Genomic DNA, 23,038 nt, shown 5'->3' with positions numbered 1-23,038 from the left:
CTTTTCATCCTCTAACTGTTCTTGTCAGGTCTTTTGGTCACAGCAGCAAAAAAGCTGACTAACACAGTTATTATGGGATTTGATTTTCAAAAAAGCTTGCCTTGGAACCTGTGTGTTTCTTCCTGGAAAAATCATGTATATAATCAGAGAGTTCAACCCTGTGTGTCTCTTCTCTTCTCTGAGAGGCAGGGGATGCCCACATTCTGCCTTTGGGTTGTCCTGAAATAAACTTTTGATTGTGCCTTGCTTTTGACACATTCTGGAATTCTTCTCAGCAAGGAAAGTCAAGAACCCGCCCAAGCTGAATTGAGGTCCCATTCTCCTCGGAGGGACCTCCTTGGGCCCCTGACCAATGACATTCTGATGATTTCAATGGGGATTTGTTGGTAAAATGGAAGAAGGAATTGAACAGAGGGGTTAGAAACCCATCTAGTACCAGAATCACACTTTTGATTCAGAGTGGGCACCCGTTTCACCTTCGCTGACAGTTTGAAAGTACAGTAAGGGTATTTGCCTGGCATAGAAGAAACAGAGGGGGCAGCCCTATTGTTGTCCTACTGAATGTTTGTAAGCCCTTGGTATTATAAATTCTGCTCTTATAATCAGCAGTCAGTTCACATCATTGCCCATTTATTGAAAAAAGTCTTCAAGTTAGCATCCTTCACAAGGGTGCTCTTCTCACATGAGGGTAGGGTCTCAACAGTGACCAAGTCTCCCCAATACTGGGAGTGTACTACAACTAAGACCAGGAAAGGTGAGGGGCCTCTGGAAGTTGAAAAGACTGGCAGACCTTGAAGGATGGGTTGAATTGGAAAGGGTAGAGACAGACAGCAGCCCTTCCACAGAGGAAACGGCCTGAGGAAACAGCAAGGATGTGGGAAATCCAGGGACATATTTGGGAAGTATCCAGAAACCAAGTTTGAAGGGCGCATAGTGCAAAGCTAGGGAGGTGAGGAGATAGGTCTGAAGCCAGACTTCAGCGGTGGGGAATTTGTCTTATCTGATAGGCAATGAGGGTCAAATGGGCAGGCCAGAACCCGGCTGCAGGACCCTCCCTGGGGCAGCTCACTCTGGAGGGTCAGGGAGTACCTAATTCCAACGGTCCGACCGTCGAGGGAAGAGGAGGTTTGGAGCCCACTGTCACTTGGGAAGGAAGGGGCACATCCGGGCCTGTTGGGACAGGCTGAGGTAGGGGTCGCCACTGGCCCCTGGTGGCGCTGGCCGGAACCGTCCCTCGCGCCTTCCTAGTGTGTACCGCGGTCCTCGCAGAGTCAATCTCGGAGGAGCCACCCGGAACCACGTGGAAGGCGCGCGCTCCCTACACGGCCCTCATCCGTGCCCAGATTAGGGACCTCTAGGGACCGCGACCCGGGAGGCCCGAGCTCTGATCCGCACTCGGAGAGCCCCGGGCAGTGGCGGAATTCCCTTCGCTGGAGGAGTTCTTGGGGAGTCCCGCGGGTGGCCCCAGGCGCCTCCGCCTGCAGCTGTCATTGCCTTATAAGGCGGGGGCCGGGCGGCTCCGGGGGAGGGGCTGCGGCCGCCCGGCCCCCTCCTGGGCTGGTTGAGCTGCTGGGGCCCGCCACCAAGTGCAGCCAGCGCAGCAGCGGCGGGAGCGAGGAGCTCGCAGAGCCGGCCATGGGCAAGTCAGGTGAGCCGCAGGGCGGGGATAACTTCGGAGTCCTGGGCTCCCGGACTCTCGCTGTCACCCTGCCTGGTCTCCGCCATCCTGGTCTCCGGGAGTAGAACCGCGGCTCTGTTCTAGAGATGCAGCTCCAGCTGCGATGCAGGACCCCTGGGTGCCGGATGCAGGGCGCGCGGGGCAAAGCGCCCAGAGGCGCGGCATGGACAGTTTCCGGGGCATCCAGAAAGTCAAAGTGGCGGTGAGACCACCGGGAGAGAGGGAGGGAAGGCGAGACCGATGAAGGGTCCCCCTGGCTGCCAGACATTGCGTCAGGGAGGGTTTCTAGGCGCTGAAGGGATTTGCGCTCTGCGTCCGGCCAAGGCGTGGCTTTTGCTTTGTTTCAGAAGGACAAAGTTACAGTTGGAAAAAGCTACTAACTGACAGCATCTCTCGCTGCAAAGCACCCTGCTCTGTCCAATCCTCCTAAGGACAGCTCTGAGCATCCTTTTCATTCTTTCGTGGCTCCTCTTCTTCTGAGTGCCTCTCTGTACCCGGCCAGGTGCCAGGCACTGTCTGACTCCCCTTTTATCTCCGACCTGTTGCTGCCTGTCCTCACCACTGTGACTGCCATGGTGACCTTTCTGAAATGCAGGTCTCCCCCAGTCCTCCCAAACATCGCCTTTGCAGGTTAAAAGAGCACATTCTCCAGGCCCTGCCTCAGGCCCTCTGGGCCTTGCCACCATCCCTTGCCTGCACCCTGCACTGCAGCCATCCTAAAGCTAGCACACTGGTGCCTTTCCCTGGCACTCTGGGTGACCCTTACCCAGCTCTGGTCTCTCAGCTTGACAGTTGTTCCCATCCTTCTAAGCTCTACTCCTGAACTGGGAGCCCATCCCTGAACCCCCACAGTGGGAAGACTAACCCTGTGTGTTCTTCCTTGCAGCTCCTCCTGTGTGGGTCTGGGAGGAGTGTTTAGCCATAGGCCTGCTTCCTACTGACTCCCCACTTCTGGTGGCCTGGGATGTCTCTGTTTATCTCACCACAGTTCCTGCCCCACAGGAAGTTCTTTTCTTTTCTTTCTTTCTTTTCTTTTCTTTTTTCTTTCTTTTTTTTTTTTTTTTTTTTTTTTTTTTTTTCTTTTCTTTTTTTCCCTTTGGTACCAGGGATTGAATCCAGAGGGACTTAACTACTGAGCCACATCCCCAGTCCTTTTATGTTTTATTCTGAGACAGGGTCTTGCTAAGTTGCTAAGGATGGTTTTGAATTTTTGATCCTCCTGCCTCGGCCTCCTGAGCTGCTGGGATTACAGTTGTGCCTCACCACGCACAGACCCATCGGAAGTTCTTAAGTAACAGCTAATGGATAGAGCTCAGAAGTCCTGCTTTACTGAGGTTGTCAGCCTCAGATGAATAAGATTTTGTCCCTTCTTGGGTCTGCCCTCATGAGATGCCATCATGGGGAGTACGTGGCTTTCTCTGGCACTGGTCCTAACCCACTTTTCCTCCAACTGTAGTGGAAGGTCTGGTTTTCAGTCCTGGTCCTGAAAACCACGTGCTCTATGATATTGAGCGAGGCTCTTGGCCCCTGTGCTTCAGTTTCCCCAGCTGTACAATATGATCCCCAAGGTGCTTCATGTGTGGGACAGTGAAGAGATTGTCATGTAGTTAAAAGAACAGGATGACAGGTGGTGATGGGGCCAACTATGGCAGATGGGAGAGAGCTTTCTGAGATCTCTACTTGGGAAATCAATTTAATTCTCTATAGATTTAGGAGAAAATCCACAAATTCTCTAAAGCCATATTTTATACAGTTGTTTCTGGCTTCTTCCCCAAAACAGCTTTCCAGAACTGCTGATAATCAGCTATGTTCCCATTCTTTTTGTAATCTCTTCCTCTCACCCTTCTCTTCTTCTCACCATCCGTGAGCTGGGTACCAATTTGTGGACCCAGTGCTGTCTAGCGATGGGCCCTGTCCGCAGAAGTGTTCATCTGAATTGTGAAATGAACCAATAAAGCTGGATGGGAGATAGGCAGGCACCACAGTGCTCCAGAAAAAAGTGGGAAGTGATCCAAGCCACAGGACATGCACGTAAAGAGAGTGGGAGTTCGGGAGTGGGAGTTCTGTCTGCATGGGGCTCACTGAAAGCTTTTGGAGGAGGTGAATCAATCCCAGAGGGTCTTGGGAACCTGTGCTTTTTCTTATGGGACCTGCTATGCCCTTGAATGTGGCAGAGGGAGGATCAGAAGGGGAGAATGGAGGTGGGGGATGGGGGAGACTGCTGCAGTTACAGACAAGAATGACACAGGCATCTAGGGCAGGAGTGGACTGGAGAGGAGGAGGGGGCTGGGAAGGATCAGAGTCATGAGTTTGGTGCAAGATGGCAGTGGTGCCACCAGAACTGAAGATGAAGGGCAGGCAGGTCTCAGAGGAGGATGACTTCACATTGAGAGGAGGGGGGCAGTGGCAGAAGGCAGGTTACAGCTGAGTCAAGTGCCATCCCTCCCCTGCCATATACCCAGGAATCCTGGTCCTTCCAGAACCTAGCCCAACCCTAGTTCCCTCAATCTCTCTCTCTCTCTTTTTTTTTCTTTAACATTTTTTTAGTTGTAGATGGACACAATACCTTTATTTTATTTATTTTTATGTGGTGCCAAGGATTGAACCCAGTGCCTCACACATGTTAGGCAAACGCTCTACCACTGAGCCACAACCCCAGCCCCCAACCTCTCTTTCATCCTTAACCTCAGATAAGCCCAGAACTGCTTGGGGTAATGGGCATCCACGGCTGATCCAGCTCAAGTCCAGAAACTGCAGGGCCCACTGTTGGAAGACCCCCTGCTCCTGCTCCCAGCCCTGGTCTCCCTGCTGGGCCTTGGTATATGGCAGGTGTTCTGGGACAGAGGAAGGCAGTGGCCTTGGGCTCAGTGGAAGCCTCTTGTCCCTAGCAATAGCAATTACCAATCATTAAGCTCCTACTACATACCAGACTGGGAGCTAGGTATTTTGTGTGTTGTCAACCTTTTTAACAGCACCCAAGGCTGCTACCATCAGCTCATTTTACAGACTTACAGAGCTTGAGTACCTTGCCCAAGCTCATGCCTTGACCAGTAAGTGAGCACACTTGGATTTGAAAGCAGAGCTTGACGTCTCAGCTGTGAGCTTTCTTCCATACAGCACTGACCACATGCTCCAACCCCACCCCCTCCCCCACTGGACTGGCTGGTAGTGACTTCCACACACCCTCTAAGAATTTCGGTATCCCTGGACACACATCTCCTAGCACCAGAAGCTATCAGAGCAGAAAGTCCTTAGGAACCTAGTCTAGGAATTTTCTACTGAGTGGGGCCCCTAGGCCTTTGCAGGGAAAGGCTATATGGACCAGGTAAACCCCAGCAGTTTGACGTCAGTTTCATTCAAAGAAAGGGTTTCCCTGCTCTGAAGGCATTTTTTGAAAACCACAGCTGTCATCCTTCCTTTGCACACAGTTGTGGAGCCAGGACCCAGGGGACTGGGACTTTGGCTCTAGGCAAGCCTCGTGGTACAGACAGGGCTGCAGCTTGAACAGCCTGAGCAAGTGCTGTCCTCTGCCCTGGTTCCTTCTGTCCTTCAACAACTGTGTCTCCTGGCCATCTATTGGAGAGAGGTAGCCTGGAGGGGGCTATTGCTCCAGGAAATGGATTCCCTATTCCCAGAAGCAGCTGAGCAACTCTTCATTACTTATTCCTGCATTAAGAAAAGAGGCAGCCAGCCATAAACTCTGATTTCCACATTTGTAACAAGGAGAGAAATCCTGTCCTAGTTCCTTCACATTCTGATGTGAGAACCTATTTATTTGTTCATTCACTCACTCATTCAGCAAATACCTGGGCTTGGAGGTACTGAAAGATGCCCACAAGGTTTTTGTTTTGTTTTGTTTGTTTTGGTTCCAGGATTGAACCCTGGGGCACTTAACCACTGAGCCACATCCCCAGCCCTGTTTTTTATTTTGAGACAGGGTCTCACTGAGTTGCTTAGGGCCTTGCTAAATTGCTGAAGCTGGCTTTGAACTCAGCCTCCCCAGTCACTGGGATTATGAACATTCACTAAAGCACCTGTTTTTTTTTTTTTTTTTCCCTGGTGTTTTCTTGTTTTTGTTTTTTGCAGTGCTGGGACTTGAACCCAGGACCTTGTGCTTGTAAGGCAAACACTCTACCAACTGAACCATGAGCCATATCCCCAGCCCTTGTTTCAATTTTTGAGTTAGGGTCTCACTATGTTGCCCACGCTGGTCTCAAACTCCTGGTCTCAGGCTCCTGGTAGCTAAGACCACAAGTACCTCAAGCAGTCACCACTTTGCCCACTTAAAAGTCAATTTAGTCAATTGAAATACTAGCAGCCCTGCTCTCTTTAATATAGGGAAGGGAATCAATGAGGCAGGTTCTCCCAAGGCCTGAGGAGAAAGGATTTCACCTAATAGTAACAAGTCTAGTTGGTATTTAGTAACTGTTCATTATGTTCCAGAACAGTTCTAAATGCACTTATTCTCACAACCTTGCGAGGCAGCTACTAGCATCCCCATTTTATGTGTGGGGAATGCTATACGGAAGGAGTCAGCAGCATGGGCCAGGTCACACAGCTAGGAAAAGGCAGAGCTGGAATTGACCTCATGAACTGCCAGGTACCCAGGTTTCAAGAGCAGGAACTACCTTTTTCTTTTAAAAAAATCCACTTTTTACTTTCTTCCTGATAGACAGGAAAAACCATCTTTGCCCCAAAGGTGGAATCAGATTGTTTTCCAGCCTCCTGCCAAGAGGACAGAAGGGGCCTGTTCACAATTCCTGCCCTGACTCCTGATTGTCATGACCTCCGTCTTGGGGTGTCTGGAGAGGGCAGAGGAAAGAGCCACAATGGGCTCCAGGAGGCTTCAGGGGTGAAGAGAAAGCTTCCGGCTGTGTGGTTAAGGCACAGTCCACCTCGTGGCAACCAGCAGCAGAGGCTAAACCCCAAAAAGGATTTTAAAGGGCCCAAACCAGCCCCATCTAGGACGCCTATACCCTGCACCCCAGCAAATGACCCACCCTGCCCTTTCCTCAGTCCCAGGGAGACACTGCAGCTTCCAGCAGTCCTGGGCGTTTCTCCATAGCCCCTGACTTGCTAGGGCCCCTTGGGCAGGTCCTGCTCTGAGGGCCTTGGCACAGGGGGTTCTTGAGAAACCGTAGCTCTTTTCCTTCCTCTTCTTTCCTTTCGTGGATCAGAAGGCAGCTGCCAATCTGAGGTCTGTTTTTTTTCTACTGCGTTCAGCTGTCCCCACTAAGCCTGATCTGTCTCCTAGGTGACCCCTCAGTCATTCCCTTTGTCTGGTGACTCTTCGGCTGTGAGGTGGGAGGCCAGGACAGACCTTGCATGAGATGCTGTTTCCTTCCTGGTAGACCTCTCCCTACCCCCTGGACTTGTGGAATTGGGGCACATTATGTCCCTTCTCAAGCCTCAGTTTCCTAGTCATAAAAATGAGTAAGATAAGGGAAGCTCCCACAAAGGTGGTAAGAAATTTAAGAGGGTCACACTCAGGCCCAACCCCCGAAAACAGCAGGCCAGCAAGCAGGAGAAAGTCAGGTACAGCACAGATGGGCCACCCAGGAATGGGTGGGAGTTTTGTTTTGATTTTTTATTGTTTTACTTTTTCCCCTGGAGTGCTGGCCCAGGAGGGAGAGGCTGGGGGGCTAGGAGGGAACAGCCCATCTCCCAGGAGTTCATGGTTTCTGGCCACCACACCATCCTACTGGCGTTTTCTTAGCCCAAGGTCAACAAGGCCCCTCTCAGTTCCTACGAGTTGCTCTGGCTCCTGCCATTACCCCATGGGATGGTCTTTGGAAACCTCTGTGACCCTTCATCCCATACACCAGGTGGACATGCCAAACCTGAACTATGAATCATACAATGTACCAATTTGGCCATTTTTAGATTTACAGTCAGTAGTGTTAAGCTGTGAAACAGCTCCAAAGCTGCTATGAGCTTTCTAAGCCTCAGTTTACCTTCCTGCAAACTGAAGATATAATCCTTGCCCTTCCCCCATCGTGGGGCCATTGGACGCTCTCCCTGCCTAACCCAGGGATGGGTGGGTTTCCTCTTTCACTTTTTCCCTTATGTTTATCTTTGTTCTTAGGTTTTTCTGCAAATGTGGGGTGTGTCTCTTGCTGGGTGTGGTCGCCACTGATAACTTGGGACCACACCCTGCCCAGAGGAGCCACCTGGGCTAGGACTGGCTGTGGTCAGAGGGAACTTCTGGAGTGGTATGGGGGAGGTATGCTCCCAGCCAGGGGAGGAGAGAGAGGGCTCCCCTACTGACTGCAGGAAAGACCTGATCTTTTGCAGAGAACCCTGGCCCTGGAAGCTGGGGACTGTGTCTAACTTTGGCTTCAGGGCATTGAGCTTTAGCACATGAACTTTCACTCTTGTTTCTTTAACTTCCCTCATTCGAGGAGTGCAGTGACCTAGTTTTCAGCAGCCTTATATGTCCCTCTCTGCCAAGGAGCACTAGGGGGTTCTGTGCAACCTACCCCAGCACTCAGCTGCTTTAAACCGGTTTCCCCTGAGCCCGGCACCCACTTCCCCACCTCCCCTCCTCTCCAGAGCTGCAGGATATGCCTGGGTCTCTTCCACCTGGCCCCTCTGTGCCCTTGGCCTTCTCATCTCATGCCTCCTGATCTAGAATACCTCCTCCAGGGAGCCCTCCCTGATGCATCTGTGGTCACCATTGCACATGCCACTGAGCCTCAGGCATCTCTCGTGCTGTCCCGCTAGACCCACTGTGGTCTTCCTGAAGAGGTTTTAGGGTGGGCCAAGCCTGTCACTCAGATGGGGACCCTTCATCACCTTGACTCTGTGCACTCAGGCATGCTCTTGCCTGTACACAAATACTTGTTTTGATCTGTCTGTTTCCTTACAGATACTCAGGAACTCCTCAAAGTCTTGACTCAATTGTTTATTTTGTCTCCTCTTGCCCACGGAGCCTCCATTCAGGGTCGGAATCCCTCTGAGAGGGGCACACTTTGTTTGCACACCCCCAGTGGTAGCTCACCACCTGGGAGGTAGCCCTTGCAGGCTTCAGAAGCTTTGATTGGGAGAAAGGTTTTCTTGGCTGAGTTGAAACCTGTCATCCTGCCCTTTCCTCCCACTGGTCCTTGCTTTGCCTTTGAGGTCTCAGAATTCACTAGGGGCCCCCACTAGTCCTCCAAAAATCTGATCTCCAGGACAAACTCGGCCCAGTACTGGCAGCTGCTCCTCACAAGACCCATTTCCAGCCTCTGAACACATTTCAGATGGATGCTGCTTCTTGCACCAGGCGGGCGCTGGGCTAGGGAGGACAGCCCGTCTCCCAAGAGCCCAGGGTTGCTGGCACCACACCACCCTACTGGCTTTTTCTTAGCCTATGGTCAACAAGACCCCCACCCAGTTTCCATGAGTTGCTCTGGCTCCTGTCATTTCCCCATGAGATAGTCTTTGGAAAACTTTCGATCCTTATCCCAAATATCACAAGAACATGCCGAACCTGAAACAGGGACAATCTTGACCATTTTTAGATGTATAACTATGAAATAGTTCCAAAACTTTTTCTTTTCTTTCTTTCTTTCTTTTTTTTTTTTTTTTTTTTGTACCAGGAATTGAACCCAGGGGCACTTAACCCCTGAGCCACATCCCCAGCCCTTTTTATGTTTTATTTAGAGACTGGGTCTCACTATGCAGCTTAGGGCCTTGCTAAGTTGCTGAGGCTGGCTTTGAACTTGTGATCCTTCTGCCTCAGCTTCCCAAGCAGCTGGGATTACAGGCAGGTGCCACCATGCCTGGATTCCCAGACTTTATCTTGTAAAGCCGAAACTCTATACTCGTTAAACACCCCCACCCTTTTTCCTCCGAAGACCTGAAATCTTTGCCAACAAAGGCATAGCTTGACCCTTGGCAAAGACCTGAGGCCATCAGCTTGAAGCTCCGCCCCCACCTTATGCCTTCTCACCTTTACCACCTCATGCTTCCTGTGTCTCCCCATCTCTGCCTATCAACTAAAACCTCACAGATCTGGGGTTCAGAGTCTTCCCCTAACACTGCCCAACCCTGTGTGGCTGGACCTCCCTGGGTGTCCTAGGGAGTCCCAAAGTTCTTGAAGTGGGTCCACTTTCTCCTTAATTAATCAGAAAACCCTTGGACACCACCAGACCAGCTAGCCCAATCTCCCTGAGGCAAACCCTGGGGTCTTCCCCTGGGGTCCTCTCAGAGGCTCATGGGATTTGCCTCCAAGTCCAGGAGACAGGGGATATGACTGTGGGAAGGGAAGGAGAACCCACTCCAGGCCACCTCCTCAGCCTTGGGTGAAAAGGCAGCGCTGGTAAAGGTGACCTGGCAGGGAAGGAGTGTGGCACTTCCTTCATGCTCTGGTTTACACCCTTCCTGCCAGCACCCTCAGCCAGCCCTCAAGAACAGAGTTCCTGGCCAGATGAGACCAACCCAGTGTAAGGGCCCTCTGTGGCTCTCACTCACCACCCGCCCCACTCACCCCCATTTCCACAGAAGGGACCCCTAGGTTCCTAGGGCCAGTGCTGAGTGCCTTCCTCCTGTCTGAACAGGCTACCTCCTGTCCAGACTTCTTAGGGGCCTCAAATCAGAGGTCTCCTCCTTCCTGATCCCCCAGACCCTTTTAGATTGCTCTTCTCCAAGTTCCTCTCACACCTGTGGTCACTTGCATTGTGGCATTTACCATACGCTGTTGTCTGTTTACACAGCAGTCTCCTTTCTGTGCATGAGCTGTTTGAGGATAGGACATGGCTGCTCTGTCTCTGGACCCTAGCACATGATGGGGGACCTGGCGCGTAGGTGCTCAGAGAGCAAAAGAACAGATAAATGGATTGGGGTTAAATGGACGGTGGATGCTGCTGCTGCTGCTGCTGCTGAATAAATGATGACGCAGTGGATGATGCTGACTGGAGGATGGATGGATGGATGGATGGATGGATGGGTGGATGGATGGATGTTTAGTCGGTGGTGCAGGGATGGAGGGATTGACGGATGATTTGGGTGGTGGTAGTTGGTAGACAGAAGATGTTAGATGGATATGAGTTTCCATTTCGGATCTAAATTGGCTTAGCTTCTTTCAATCATTGACTTTGCCTGCCTTTGACTTCACCAACTTAATTCTCTCCCTAACTTCAACTCCCTTGACCTTGCCTCTTGTGACTTCATGACCCAGTTGGGCACAGGCTCCACCACAACTCTCCCCTTAATCCACTTCTCCAATGCTATCTCCCCTCATCCTCTTCTCTTTATCCCTCTGTCTTGTTTTCACCAGCCTAGAGTGGGTGCCCCACCCCAGCCAGGCCATTTCTGTCCAGGCTCCCAATTCTAGTCCTCTCCAGGCTTCCCACCCCCGCCACTCACCATCAGTCCAGTCTGAGGGATCCGATCTCCTTCAGACATTTTCCTCCAGAAGTCCTATTGTTGACTGTCCAGCCCCCAGCATCTGCTCTGACCTCCTGTCTACCCCTACTCAGGATCTTTCAGAAACACAAATCAAATCAGTCTGTGGCTTCCTGTTCCTTGAATAAAGACCAAAATCCAAACACAGTCCAAAAGACCCTGCAAAATCCACGGGGTTCATGTGCAGAGATGTGGAGGGTGATATCAGGGATGGAAACAGGATAAGCAAAAGTGTCGAATGGGGCCATTTGGCTGGGGAGCCAGGTAGCAGAAGGGGACAGCAGTCTGTCCATGGGGTCTTGGGCTTGAGCTGGGCATTGCCCTGAAGTACACCTTATACTTTGGGTGAGTCTTTGCTATGCATTGAGCCTTTCATTTTGCCCTAATTTCAGCTTCTAAACAGTTTAATAATGAGGTCCTGAAGGCCCACAATGAGTACCGACAGAAGCACGGCGTCCCCCCGCTGAAGCTCTGCAAGAAGCTCAACCAGGAGGCTCAACAGTGAGTCCCCCAGCACCGCGGGGGCTCTGGTCTTTCATGGGGCTGCTGGGTCACAGGGTGGTTGGAGAGGCATGGGTTTGGGGATCAAATACAGCCAGGCTTGAATACCTCTCTGCCACTAATCAGGCAAATGCCTTTGCTCTGCCGAGCCTTGGTTTCCTCTGTAAAATGGGACTATTGGGAGATCAGAAGCAATGCAGGTGTGACGCTCCCAGTCTCCTCCCAGAGCCTGGGCAGGGAAGGAAGCTCAGCCACGCCAGCCTGGGGCTCAGACGCTGGGGCTTCCCAGGGTGGCACCCACCTGAGGAAGCACCGTGGACTCCGGCAGGTATTCTGAGGCCCTGGCCAGCACGAGGATCCTCAAGCACAGCCCAGAGTCCAGTCGTGGCCAGTGTGGGGAGAACCTTGCTTGGGCATCCTACGATCAGACAGGTGGGTGGTTTTCTCAGCCCCGCTCCCCTCTGTCCCAGCTGGGCCTAGACTGGGTGGGTCTCTTCAGACCCCTCCTGGCCCCAGCACCCTCAGCCCAAAAAGGGAAAGGAAATCCAGAGCTCCCCGAATCACAGCTTCCAGCTGACTGCAGTTCACCACAAGGTCTCTGATGGCTGGCTCAGGGCCAAGCCAGTGCTGGGTGCCAGGGACACAGAGATGAGTCAGACTGACCAGCCCTCCCTTTGGAAGCTCCCAGGCTGAGAAGCAGGAGTGGGGGAGGCAGAGGCTTCTGGACAAAGTCTCAGTCTGATTTTTATGAGCACCAAAGCATCCTCAGCTACTGAAAAGTTTCACTTTCTTCACATTTTTCTAAATTTTGTGTCTTTTTATTATGCTAGTGTATTCCTTTTATAATCAAAGGAAGGTAATAGAACTTTTTCCATTTTGGAAACAAAAATAATGGAAAAGACAATTTCTTTATCCGTTTAGGTCTGGAATGATTCCACCACACTGACCAAACATTCTTGAACTTTCTGGCTCCTATAGCCCTGAAATGGGTTTTTAGGGAAAATATCACAGCGATTTCGCTCCCTGAAGCTTTCTCCAGCAGGAGGATGACTCATTCCTTCCCTGGTCTCACATTCCTGGGAGTTCCCAGGGGGAGCACCCTGAGTCCTCTCAAGCCTGAGCCAGGGTCCCTCCAGCAGAGCTGTGCACGAGGAAGGCAGGACCCCTCTGAGACCTCACCCTCAGCCTGCAGGCTCCTCTGGGCCCTGGCTGTGACCTTGGTGAGTCAGGGAGGAGGATGCAGGATGGAAGAGCCTCCTATGGCAGTCAAGAGAGTGGTTTATTCAAGGCCTTGTTCTGGACCCCTGGGACATCTTGACCAAGATGCTACCCTCTCTGGCCCCAGTTTCCCCATAGCTATAGAGAGGGGGTTGAGTAGGTGGTCTCTAAAGCAATGAATGGTTCCCCATCCTGGCTGCACATTGGAATCTTTTGCAGACCTTTTTAAAAATACCCATGCCTGGATCTCTCAGAGACTGATACAATCTTCTGAAGAAGGACCCAAGCCTTGTTTGTTCTCTCTTTTTTTAAGTGATTCCCAGGTGACGCTAATGCTAATGCGTGGTCCTGGAATCAGCAGCAGCAGCTTCAGGTTGCTTGTTAAAAATGCAGACTCATAGGCCCTCCCTACCCTACTGAAACCAGAGTCTGCATTTTACAAGCTCCCCAGGTGATTCACCCCCCTCTAAAGCTTGAGACTTACTGCCCTGAGGTCAAGGATTCTAGCTGTGGTCCTGAGATCATCAGCTCCCAGGGAAACGCTTCCTCCTGTTACCACCTGTAGGGCCAGGGGACACTCCAGGTGAGGGTCCTCCTGTCCACAGTAAGATTCCTGGCCTACTAGACTAGATGCCTTTCTTCCTGTAGTAATTTTAGAAGCCAGACACAGGGTGGGGTGAGGACAGTCTTCCAGAAACTCAGAGCATCACTAGAAGGCCCTTGGTGTGCACTGTGTTCAACTTTCTTGAGGCCAGAGAGGGGAAGGCCTCACCCAGAATTACACAACTAGTCACTGGCAGGGCAGCGACATCAGTACAGGCCACCCAGGCCAAAGCCCTTAGTCCCAGGGCAGAGCTCCTCCCACTCCACAGGCAAGAGTCCCTGGGAGTCTTCCAGGAACACCCCAGATGTTTCAGCTCACTGTTGCTTTATGAGAAGTTTGGTTATGGGATGGAGGTTTAGTGTTTATGGAAGAAGATGGAGGGAATAGAAGTGGGTGAATTTTGTTGATGAATTCAGAACAGTGCCTTTTGCATACAGGAAAGGAGGTGGCTGATAGATGGTACAGTGAAATCAAGAACTACAACTTCCAGCAGCCGGGCTTCACCTCAGGGACTGGTAAGTGGCAGGGCCCACTAGTGGCCTGGGCAGGTGCAGGTTGGGTATCTATCTGTGAAGAAGAACTAACCTTCAGAAGATCAATTCTTTCCTCCTGTGTTACCTTCATATTCTCTGGTTTGACTTTGTCCAGAGTTTGAAATTCTCCTTTCCCCAACACCTCCCCAAACTATCTCCCCACATCCCACACACCATCCCTCCTTCTGAGAGCACCCAGCTGCTGACTCCTGCTCCCAGCTCAAAGTTCTCCACATTCCTGCCATATGTCACAGTGAGACTGATGCTGCTGAGAGCTCCATTCCTGAGCTGGTACCTCAGCACTTGTAACTGGTCACCTTGCTTCCAGTCCTGCTCCCTCCAATCCATCCTACTCTCCAGCAGCCAGATTTCTAAGATGCTCTCTGCCCCAGTTCTCTTCATCGAACTGCAGTGGCTCCCTAGTGTCATCAGGAAAAAGGCCTGGCTGCTCTTAACTTCCTCCTCCCTTCACACCCCACCTCCCTCCTGCATGTTCTCTAAGCCTAGTGGCCTCCCTGGCCTTTTCCTTCACCTTGCCGCTCTAGTGAGCTCAAGTGACCTTGGGATGCAGGAAAGCTCCTTCTATCTTAGCTCTGGCTCTATTTGTTGCGTGAGCTTGGGTCAGTTCTTTTTCTTCCCTGTCTAAGGGGAAAGGAGATGGTGGTGGCTCAAGGGACACTGAGAGATGGTGACTCAGATGCAGGAGGAGACTTCCATGGGCACATCTTCTTTCTCATAGGCCTCCTCCAGGGCAAGCGGTTAACATTTATCTTATTGAAGTTCTGAACAGTTGCTTTTGCTCTGGGGTTCCTCTCACCCCTTTGTTGACCTCATTTGACTTCTTGTCTTTCGCTAGGTCCAGGATGGGGTAGGATCCTCTCTGGGTGGAAGCACTAGGGAAACTGAAAAGGGGACCCTCTGTCCTCCCCTCCCCCACCCAATCCCACTCAAGGGCAGAACCACTTTTGACTTCCCCCACTCTGGAAGATTTCTTCAGAAGAGGAAGTGACATGTTTTGGAGCCAGTCACCATTTCCTGTGGCTTGCTGCTCACCCTTTCTGGGCAGGCATTCTTGCAACTGTGTGGGTAGTACTCCGGGGCATTTCTCCTTCCAGTTAACTCTGCAGACTTGAGTGAGAATTGATGTCACCACAGAGTGATAGGAAAGAGCAGTGATTAAGGATGTGTGAGCAAAACTTTGTCTTCTTTCAATAAAAATCAGCATGTGGAGACGCTTCTGCAATTTCATAGCTTCTGGAATTGCTTTTCCCATGAACAAGATTCTTGAGCAATCAAACATGTGTCAGAGCAAGTTCTTGCGCTGTTCCTGTGGGTGCACACCACTTGATGGTTATGACGTGCCTCCTACACTGTGCCATACTCCTTGCAGTGCCATTTGAAACTAGGATTTTATTCTGCCCATTTTGAGAAGGAAACTGAGGCCTACAAAGGGCAAGAGGCTTTTTTCATGTTTTCTGTCTTTGACCTAATGCCTCTTTCATGGCCCCTGTTCCAAGGTGGAAATCTCACAAGAGTTACAACGGGGAATGGGGCTGAACTCCCATGATCACCAACCCACATGATCACTGGCCATCTGGCCCACCCTTCACCCCACACCTCCCACCCTAAAGAGGAAAATCCCAATAAACTGGCCTCTGGGCCATCCCAGGTATCAGTGGACAATGCCTGAGGCAGACGGAGCCTGAGCCTAAGACAAGAGTAAGGCTTTGGGTGATATAATCTGGGCTTCTAAGACCCTCGAAGATCTTCAGGCCCATCCTGCCTCAGACTAATGCTGCACTACTTACTGTTCAGGGTTCCCTGACCTGAGTCCATGTCATAGGTGAAGGACCTTCAAAATACCCTATAATCAATCCCCACCCTTAGCCCAGCCCCAGCCAACACCTTGTAATGAAAGGCACTGATCCACACTATGTGCTGCATAGAGAGAAGCATTTCTTATATTATTTTGTTATATTCTGTCTAAATGAGATTGGCTTATATATTTTGAATGAGTAATACTTTTAGGTGATACAGAATTTGAAAGCTGTATTATCTATATAAGTCCTGACCCTCAGCACTTTCCTCCCAAGAGGCAATCAAGTGATACCAATTCTTGTGTATTGTTTTGGAATTATTCCAAGTTTAGGCCAGCATGTGTGTATATTTATTCTCTTTTTTCCCTTTTTATTTCTCTGGTGTTGGAGTATGTGATTTCTTTTGCACTTGTTAGAGATTGTTCCATATCAGTACAGACAGAGCTTCCTCATTCTTTCTTACCATTGCACCTTATTCCTTTGCAAGAACATACTGTAATTTACTCAATGTGTTTTTCAAAGGCATATTCTAGGAAATTTTGATTCACAACAGTGAAGAGGATGTGATCCTTTTTTCGCTCAGGGGTAGAGGGGGACACAAAGAAAAAGGAGCTGTTGTTAGAGTTGGGAACCAGTGTGTATCTGATGGTTGCTAAGGAAGTTGTGTCCTTTAATTGATCTCTAAATGCCCCTAATTTAATTATCTCTGCACAGACAGGAACTTCCTCAGTAAGAGGAAACATTGCTTAGTGTCATCTGTTTGGAAAAAACTGCCACTGGCATTCATGCTGCTGATGTGAGCTTTGTGTCTAATCCTTTTCTTGGAGACCAGAGGATAAATGGCAGTGTCTTCTTTCTCTGGGAGAGGGGGTGAGTGAGGCTATGGCCAATGGCCGAAGCATGTGACCTTCTCTCAAGAAGGCTTGTGTGAGGAAGGTCTTGAGCACTGGCAGAGGCAGCTCATAGAAGCAGTAACTCTTGGCAAAGCTGCTGAATGCCTGGAGCTGTGGTCAGCAATGTAAGGCCCCAACAATGAATGGGCAAGAAGGGTTTCTTCTCTATTCAGAGAGGAAAATCAGAGTTTATTAAGCAGAAGTCAATCCAAATACGGGGATAAGTAGTAAAGATGTGTAATTGTGGTTAGGGTTTATTTCCTTTTAATTCTTGCTTCAATTGTATCATATTGATGATATGGATTACTATTTATGTTTGGTTATTTTCATAAAGAATTTAGTGCAGGGAGCAGTGACCTGTAATCCCAGAGGTTCAGGAGGCTGAGGTAGGAGGATCCCAAGTTCAAAGCCAGCCTCAGCAAAAGTGAGGCACTAAGCAACTCAGTGAGACCCTGTCTCTAAATGAAATACAAAAGAGGGCTGGGGATGTGACTCAGTGGCCAAGTGCCCCTGAATTCAATCCCCGATAGCCCCCCTCCAATAAAAAGAATTTAGTAACCTCAAATCCTTTGTGGATATAGACAAAAAATAAATTATACTAAATTTATTTATTTTTATTTTCTTGGTACTGGGGGTTGAACCCAGGGGCACTTAACCACTGAGCCACATCCCTAGTCTTTTTTATTTTTTATTTTGAGACAGGGCCTCACTAAGTTGCTGAGGCTGGCCTTGAACTTGCAATTCTCCTGCCTTTGCTTCCTGAGTCATTGGGCACAATTACACCTCACCTAAAATTAAAAATTACAAAAATGGAGCTTGACTGTGTGTGTGTGCGGGGGGGGGGGGGGGGAACAATTTAATCAATGAATGTTGTTTTCAGTCCTTACCATATACAAGATGAAATGGGAGACACCAACTTTGTCTCATGCTGAAGGGTTAGAAGAGTATGAATACCAGTCTCATTCTCTCTTGCTTCTTTTTCAGTTTTGTAGCAAAACATCATAAAATGAAATTTACCATTTTAACCATTTTTAAGTGTACAGTTCAGTGACATTAAGTACACTCACATAGTTGTGTAAACATCTCCACCATCCATCTCCAGAGCCTTTTCACAAACTTAAACTTTGTATCTATTAAACAATAACCTTCCATCCTTCCCTCCTCCTAGCCCTTGCCCCTGGTACCCACTAAATTCTTTCAGTCTTTATAAATCTAACTTCTCTGGTGCTCATGTAAATGGAATCATACAATAGTTGACCCTTTTTTGTGTTTGATTTATTTTGCTTAGCATAGTTCTCAGGGTTCGTCCACTTTATAGTATTAGAATTCGTTTTCTGGTTTGAACCCAGGACCACTTAACCACTGAGTCACATCCCCAGCTCTTTAAAAAAAATTTTTTTTTTAATTTTAAGACAGAGTCTTGCTAAGTTGTTTAGGGCCTTTCTAAGTTGCTGAGACTGACCTTGAACTTGCAATTCTCCCGGGATTACAGGCATGTGCCACCACACCTGACTCAGAATTCCTTTTAAAAGTTGAATAATGTACCACATTTCATTTATCCACTCATTTGTCTGTGAACTCTTGGGTGTGTGACTTTGAGCCAATGGTTAAACCTCTTTGCTGTGAACATGAGTGTATAAATATCTGAATCCGCACTTTCAGTACTTTGGGATGTGTACTTCAAAGTGAGATTACCGAGTCCTATGGTAAATCTGTGTTTAACTTCAAGGGAATTGCTGTACTGACTTTGTTTTTTATAATAACCATCCTAATGGGTGTAGTTTCCCTCTTTCTTTTCTTTTTTTTTTGGGGGGGGGTGGGAACCAGGGATTGAACTCAGGGCACTCAGCCACTGAGCCACATCCCAGTTCTATTTTGTATTTTTTTTTTTAAGAGAGAGTCTCACTGAGTTGCTTAGCACCTTGCTTTTACTGAGGCTGTCTTTGAACTCGCAATCCTCCTGCCTCAGCCTCCTGAGCTGCTGAGATTACAGGCGTGCACCACCGTGTCCATCTTGCTTTCCTTCTTAACAACCCATGGAAAGTTGAGCTGCTCTGTTCATGTTTTTCTTCCTTCTTCCCTCCCTCCCTCTCTCTCTTCCTTTGTTCATCAGTTATTGAATATCTACTATATCCCTGGCCCAGTGCCAAACCTTGGGAAGATGGGAGTTTCTCAAACAGATGTGCAGCCTCCTCCCACACAGCTTGCAGAAATGCAAGCCATAGATTTAGGAGGAAATGTAATCTCTTCAGGGTTGCTTTAGAAAATGATTGCTATTCTGTAACATGGAAGTAAACCTCCCCTTGATCTTTGTGAGTGGGAAACACTAAAGATGAGAGGGACAATCACCTGTCCTCTGCCCCCCAAAGATGAGAAGCATGTAGGACCATTGGGGAAAAAATTCATTACAGCATCAACTCTTTGACATCAAAGGACAGTAGAAAACCAAGCTATGGGAGAAACTTGAGAGACTCCGTGAGTGAAAGGCAGGCAGACTGTGAATTGGGAGACTGCTGCTAAGAAGCTTCAGCAAGCCCCAGAAGTGTCTGCAGGGTGGAGTGGTAGTCTGAACAGGAACTGGATGAGGCTCTAACTTGTCAAACTCTTAGTTCAAAACATAGAATGCCTACATTTCCATTGAAAGTAGAACCTCAAAATTCCAGGATGATTTTTCCATATGACTTTTATTCATTTATTCCATCATTCATTCATTGATTCATTCATTCATTCAGCAAGAGTGTATTTCACATTTTTCAAGTGCTATGCTATGCCAAGATATTAGATATATTTTGGTGAACAAAAGAACTTGTTCTTCATCCCATGTGAGGCTCATAACCTGGTAAAGGAGCCACGCAATAATCAAATGATCAAATTTATCACTGCAAATGGTCAGAATGCTGTGAAGGGAAAAAAGGTATGGTAAGAATATCTCGGGAGATGTTTGGTAAATAAAAGGGTGATTGTGAAAGACTTCTTTGAACAAGTGACAGCCTGGGACCTAAGGGACAAGAAGCTGTTGATCATCAGAAGAGCATTTTATGGTGGCCAATACATGCAAGGATCTCTGGTGGGAAATAACTTGTGTGTTCAAGGAATGGAAAGGCCACCAGGCCAAAGCATTTGTTTTTATTCCAGGTGTAATGGAAGTGATTGAAGAATTTATGCAGGGAAACTAAATGGATGTGATTCATGGCTCAAAATATTAATTCCAGCTACTTAAGTGAAAAATGATTTGAAGGGGGCCAAGGTGGCATCAAATGGCAATTTAGTGAGACCCTGTCTCAAAATTAATAAGTAAAAAGGGATGGAGATATAGCTCAATGGTAGAGTGACCCTGGGTTTAATATCTGGTACCTGCCAAAAAAATTAAAAATGAAGTGTAGAGAGAGAGAGAGCTCAGGATTGAGCCCTGGAAAATTCAGGCTCTCCAACATTACAAGGGAGACAGAAGAGGAGGAGGAGACAGTGAGACAGTGAGATAGGAGAAATGCCCACAGCTTGAGGCATCACGGAAACTAAAGGGGTGGGTGCTTGGCAAAGGGGGAGTGGCTATAGTAAACTTCTTGAGATACCAAGTAAGATGACCAAACGTGACTCCTAGAGATTAACATGAAAATTGTTGCACAAAGAGTGTAGTTTGGGGATAGAGTTGGAGGCAGGTGCCAGGTAGGGTGGCATCCTAACTGTGGGATCCACTGGGCATTGTCATGATCTTTGGGAGACCATTGGAAAGTGTTGAGGTTGCTGTGTGACTGATTGAAAGGATATGCTTTAAAAATCTGGCAGTTGATGTGTTTCATTCCTCCTTTGATTGCTGTCTGCAAAGATCAAGGGATCCAAGCCTAGCATGATAGTGCAGGAGTTCAAGAATCCCTTGCCACATCCCCCTCAAGGCTATGCTCACCTGTTGCCCTCTCCCCCTGCCTGTTCTCTACAGGACACTTCACAGCCATGGTATGGAAGAATACAAAGAAGATGGGCGTGGGAAAGGCATCTGCAAGTGATGGGTCTTCCTTTGTGGTGGCCAGATACTTCCCAGCGGGGAATGTTGTCAACCAGGGCTTCTTTGAAGAAAATGTCCTGCCTCCAAAGAAGTAACTTGTCAAATGTAATGGGAAGGCATGAGACTTAAGAACATGGATATGAAGTGCCTAGGACAACAAGAACTCAGCTGTATGTCTCTCCCTGTGGATGTATGTACTTGTGTGTGTGATGCCCGTGAGCATCTCCTGTACACACACTTGGATATACAGTTCTGTCTGAGCTCATTTTATTAAAGGAATAAGGATCTGAAGCATTTACCTGGAAGGTTACCCAGACCACAACTATTCGGACATCAATTTTTAAAAATACTTTGTTATTTTTTAAGCAAATTTCTTTTGTACATTTCTTACTTCTAATATCCCTCCTTGGATGTTTTATATTCCAAATATTTGTGATTCTGAGAAGTGAAGTTCGCTTTATGTGATTGTCATGCATTGTAATCTACTTTGGCAGATATTTGAGTATTAAACCTTCCTTTAAATGTGACAAAACACACAAAGCAGCTTGCATCGGAAACATGGAGCAGCCGGGGGCTCTGTTTCACAGAGATTTTTCAGTTGGAAGACATGATGTCATCCTGCATGCCTCCTGGGATTCTCTAATGGGATTGCCAAAGAACAAATGGAGAAAAAGCTTTACTTCCTTGCATTTTTCTACCTTTAAATAGCAAAGTACCACGGCCACCAACCCTTATGTCCTCCCTCCACCCTTTTTCTTGAACTCTTCTGCATTCAGAGTTCCATATATTACCCCTGATTTCTCTGGAGGCAGGTTAGGCCTAGAATGTACCCCTGCCCTACTTCTGCTAGATGGCCCCAGCCTGTTCTGGGAGAAAGCCCCTCTCACACTGCCTGGGCTCTTTGCCAAGTGGCTGTGGGTGGATGAAGTCAGTGTGTGGGGGTGAAAGTTAGCTCACTCAGGGCCCCTAGAGGAAGCCCAGCAGCTTGTACCCTGCCCCTGACAGGGTGGGAGCCCAGGCCTATTCCTGGCAGCTGTGACTGCAGCTGTGTTGCTGCTCCCTCCTGGAATGTGACAAGCCCAAATGTTCCAGGGAGGTGTCCAAGGCAGGGGGCTTAGAAACGCTAATTTAGTGCTGTGTTTTGCCTCAAACTATAGAAAGCTCCCCTGAATAGCAGTTTTACAAGGACCACATGGAGGGACCAACCCAGATGCCCTAGCTGAGTGTCCTTGAAACCATGTCATCTCCATCTGTCAGGAGAGCTGGGGCCCAGTGAAGGGGTTGCTGGCCTAAAGACAGAAGTCTGAGCAGGCCAGTCTTTGAAACAGCTTCCTAAAGGCCTATGTTGCACTGTGAACATGGTCTCATGCTGTGCCCTTTGTCCCAACCAGGAATATTGACTAATAATAAATTTTTTTCTCTTTTGTGTGATATTTTCTTCCAATATGATTCATGCCTGATTCTAAAGAGAAAGAGCTCCTCTCTGCTTTAAGCTGATCAAGTTTTGAACCATGTGACCCATTAGCATAGCTGGTTGGACCTAGAGTAGAGAGCTGATGCAAGGGCACCAATCCTTAAGCTGACCGTGGACTAGGGATTTGATCTAAGACACATGAAGAGACTTAACCAATGGAATTTAAAAAAATAAGGATGTGCTAGGTTCAAAATAGGACGTGGCAAACCAAAGCCATAGGCAACCTAGTTAGGAGTGGGAAAGAGAATAAGAGGAGGGGATACTGGTCCTAAGTTTTCCAGTTCCAGGCCAATTTTGTATAACTTTGAAACATGCCCCTCATTATCTTCAGGGATTTGCAATGAACAGATATATCATCTGATGACCCCCCCCAAATTCAAATATTAAGGTACCCTCCCCTAGGAAATCTACATGAACAGAAAATGCTGAACTAGACAGGAAGCTGAAGGTGGGTGGGACAGAGATCTGGCCAAGGTTCTTTCCCGGTCACATCTGGCAAAGTGCCAGTCAATGAACTTCCTGGTGACTCCTAGGGACACCACCAAACATACATACATGGCCAGGTGGTAGAAGCTGGAATGCAATCAGTCTGTAAGTCAGGGTCTCTTTCCACAGGTGGTGAGATTAAGGAAAACCTGCTTTTCAGAACTGAAGGAAAGTCAGACAGCAAAGTTGGCAGAAGAGGCGGGCACTGTCACTTCTTTAATGAATTTCTTTTTCTTTTCCTTTCTTCTCTTTTGTTTGTTTTTGCTTTTGAGACAGGGTCTTGCTATGTTACTAGGTCAGCCCAGTAGTCCTGGACTCAAGAGATTCACCTGCCTCAGCCTCCTGAGTAGGTGGGACAACGGGCACACAACTGCATGCACAGCTCTTAATAGGTTTCCTGAAGATGACAAGCCCCACAGTCCAACAAAAGTCAAGCACAAGCTA

The 23,038-nt window shown here is 48.6% G+C and overlaps 1 protein-coding gene and 1 non-coding gene across 3 annotated transcripts; one reads left to right on the top strand and one right to left on the bottom strand.

The window, feature by feature from the left end:
• The first annotated feature begins 1,525 nt into the window (after nucleotides 1–1,525).
• Nucleotides 1,526–22,065, top strand: Glipr2 (GLI pathogenesis related 2). Of its 2 annotated transcripts, XM_047524775.1 has the most exons (5): nucleotides 1,526–1,648; nucleotides 11,458–11,566; nucleotides 11,895–11,998; nucleotides 13,826–13,903; nucleotides 20,569–22,065. In XM_047524775.1, the coding sequence occupies exons 1-5, from the start codon at nucleotides 1,636–1,638 to the stop codon at nucleotides 20,727–20,729; spliced, it is 465 nt and encodes a 154-aa protein (XP_047380731.1). In that variant the 5' UTR covers nucleotides 1,526–1,635; the 3' UTR covers nucleotides 20,730–22,065. The 2 variants fall into 2 exon arrangements, with proteins under 2 accessions (XP_047380731.1, XP_047380732.1); XM_047524776.1 differs by lacking the exons at nucleotides 11,895–11,998; nucleotides 13,826–13,903 and having other exon boundaries at nucleotides 20,569–20,635.
• Nucleotides 5,757–5,827, bottom strand: Trnav-uac (transfer RNA valine (anticodon UAC)). The gene has a single exon. It is a non-coding gene; the product is annotated as a tRNA-Val (tRNA).
• Nucleotides 22,066–23,038: the final 973 nt, after the last annotated feature.

Source organism: Sciurus carolinensis, chromosome 14 (assembly GCF_902686445.1).
Source record: "Sciurus carolinensis chromosome 14, mSciCar1.2, whole genome shotgun sequence".
Lineage (NCBI taxonomy): Eukaryota > Metazoa > Chordata > Mammalia > Rodentia > Sciuridae > Sciurus > Sciurus carolinensis.
The sequence above is the reverse complement of the archived record's forward strand: the minus strand, read 5'-3'. Positions and strand labels throughout refer to the sequence as shown.

What these genes read in the sequence shown, in the direction of transcription:
- Glipr2 (XM_047524775.1), top strand. An exon ending in GGCATCCTACGATCAGACAG is followed by an intron (nt 11,999 to 13,825) that starts GTGGGTGGTTTT and finishes TTTTGCATACAG; the next exon opens with GAAAGGAGGTGGCTGATAGA. An exon ending in GGGCTTCACCTCAGGGACTG is followed by an intron (nt 13,904 to 20,568) that starts GTAAGTGGCAGG and finishes TGTTCTCTACAG; the next exon opens with GACACTTCACAGCCATGGTA.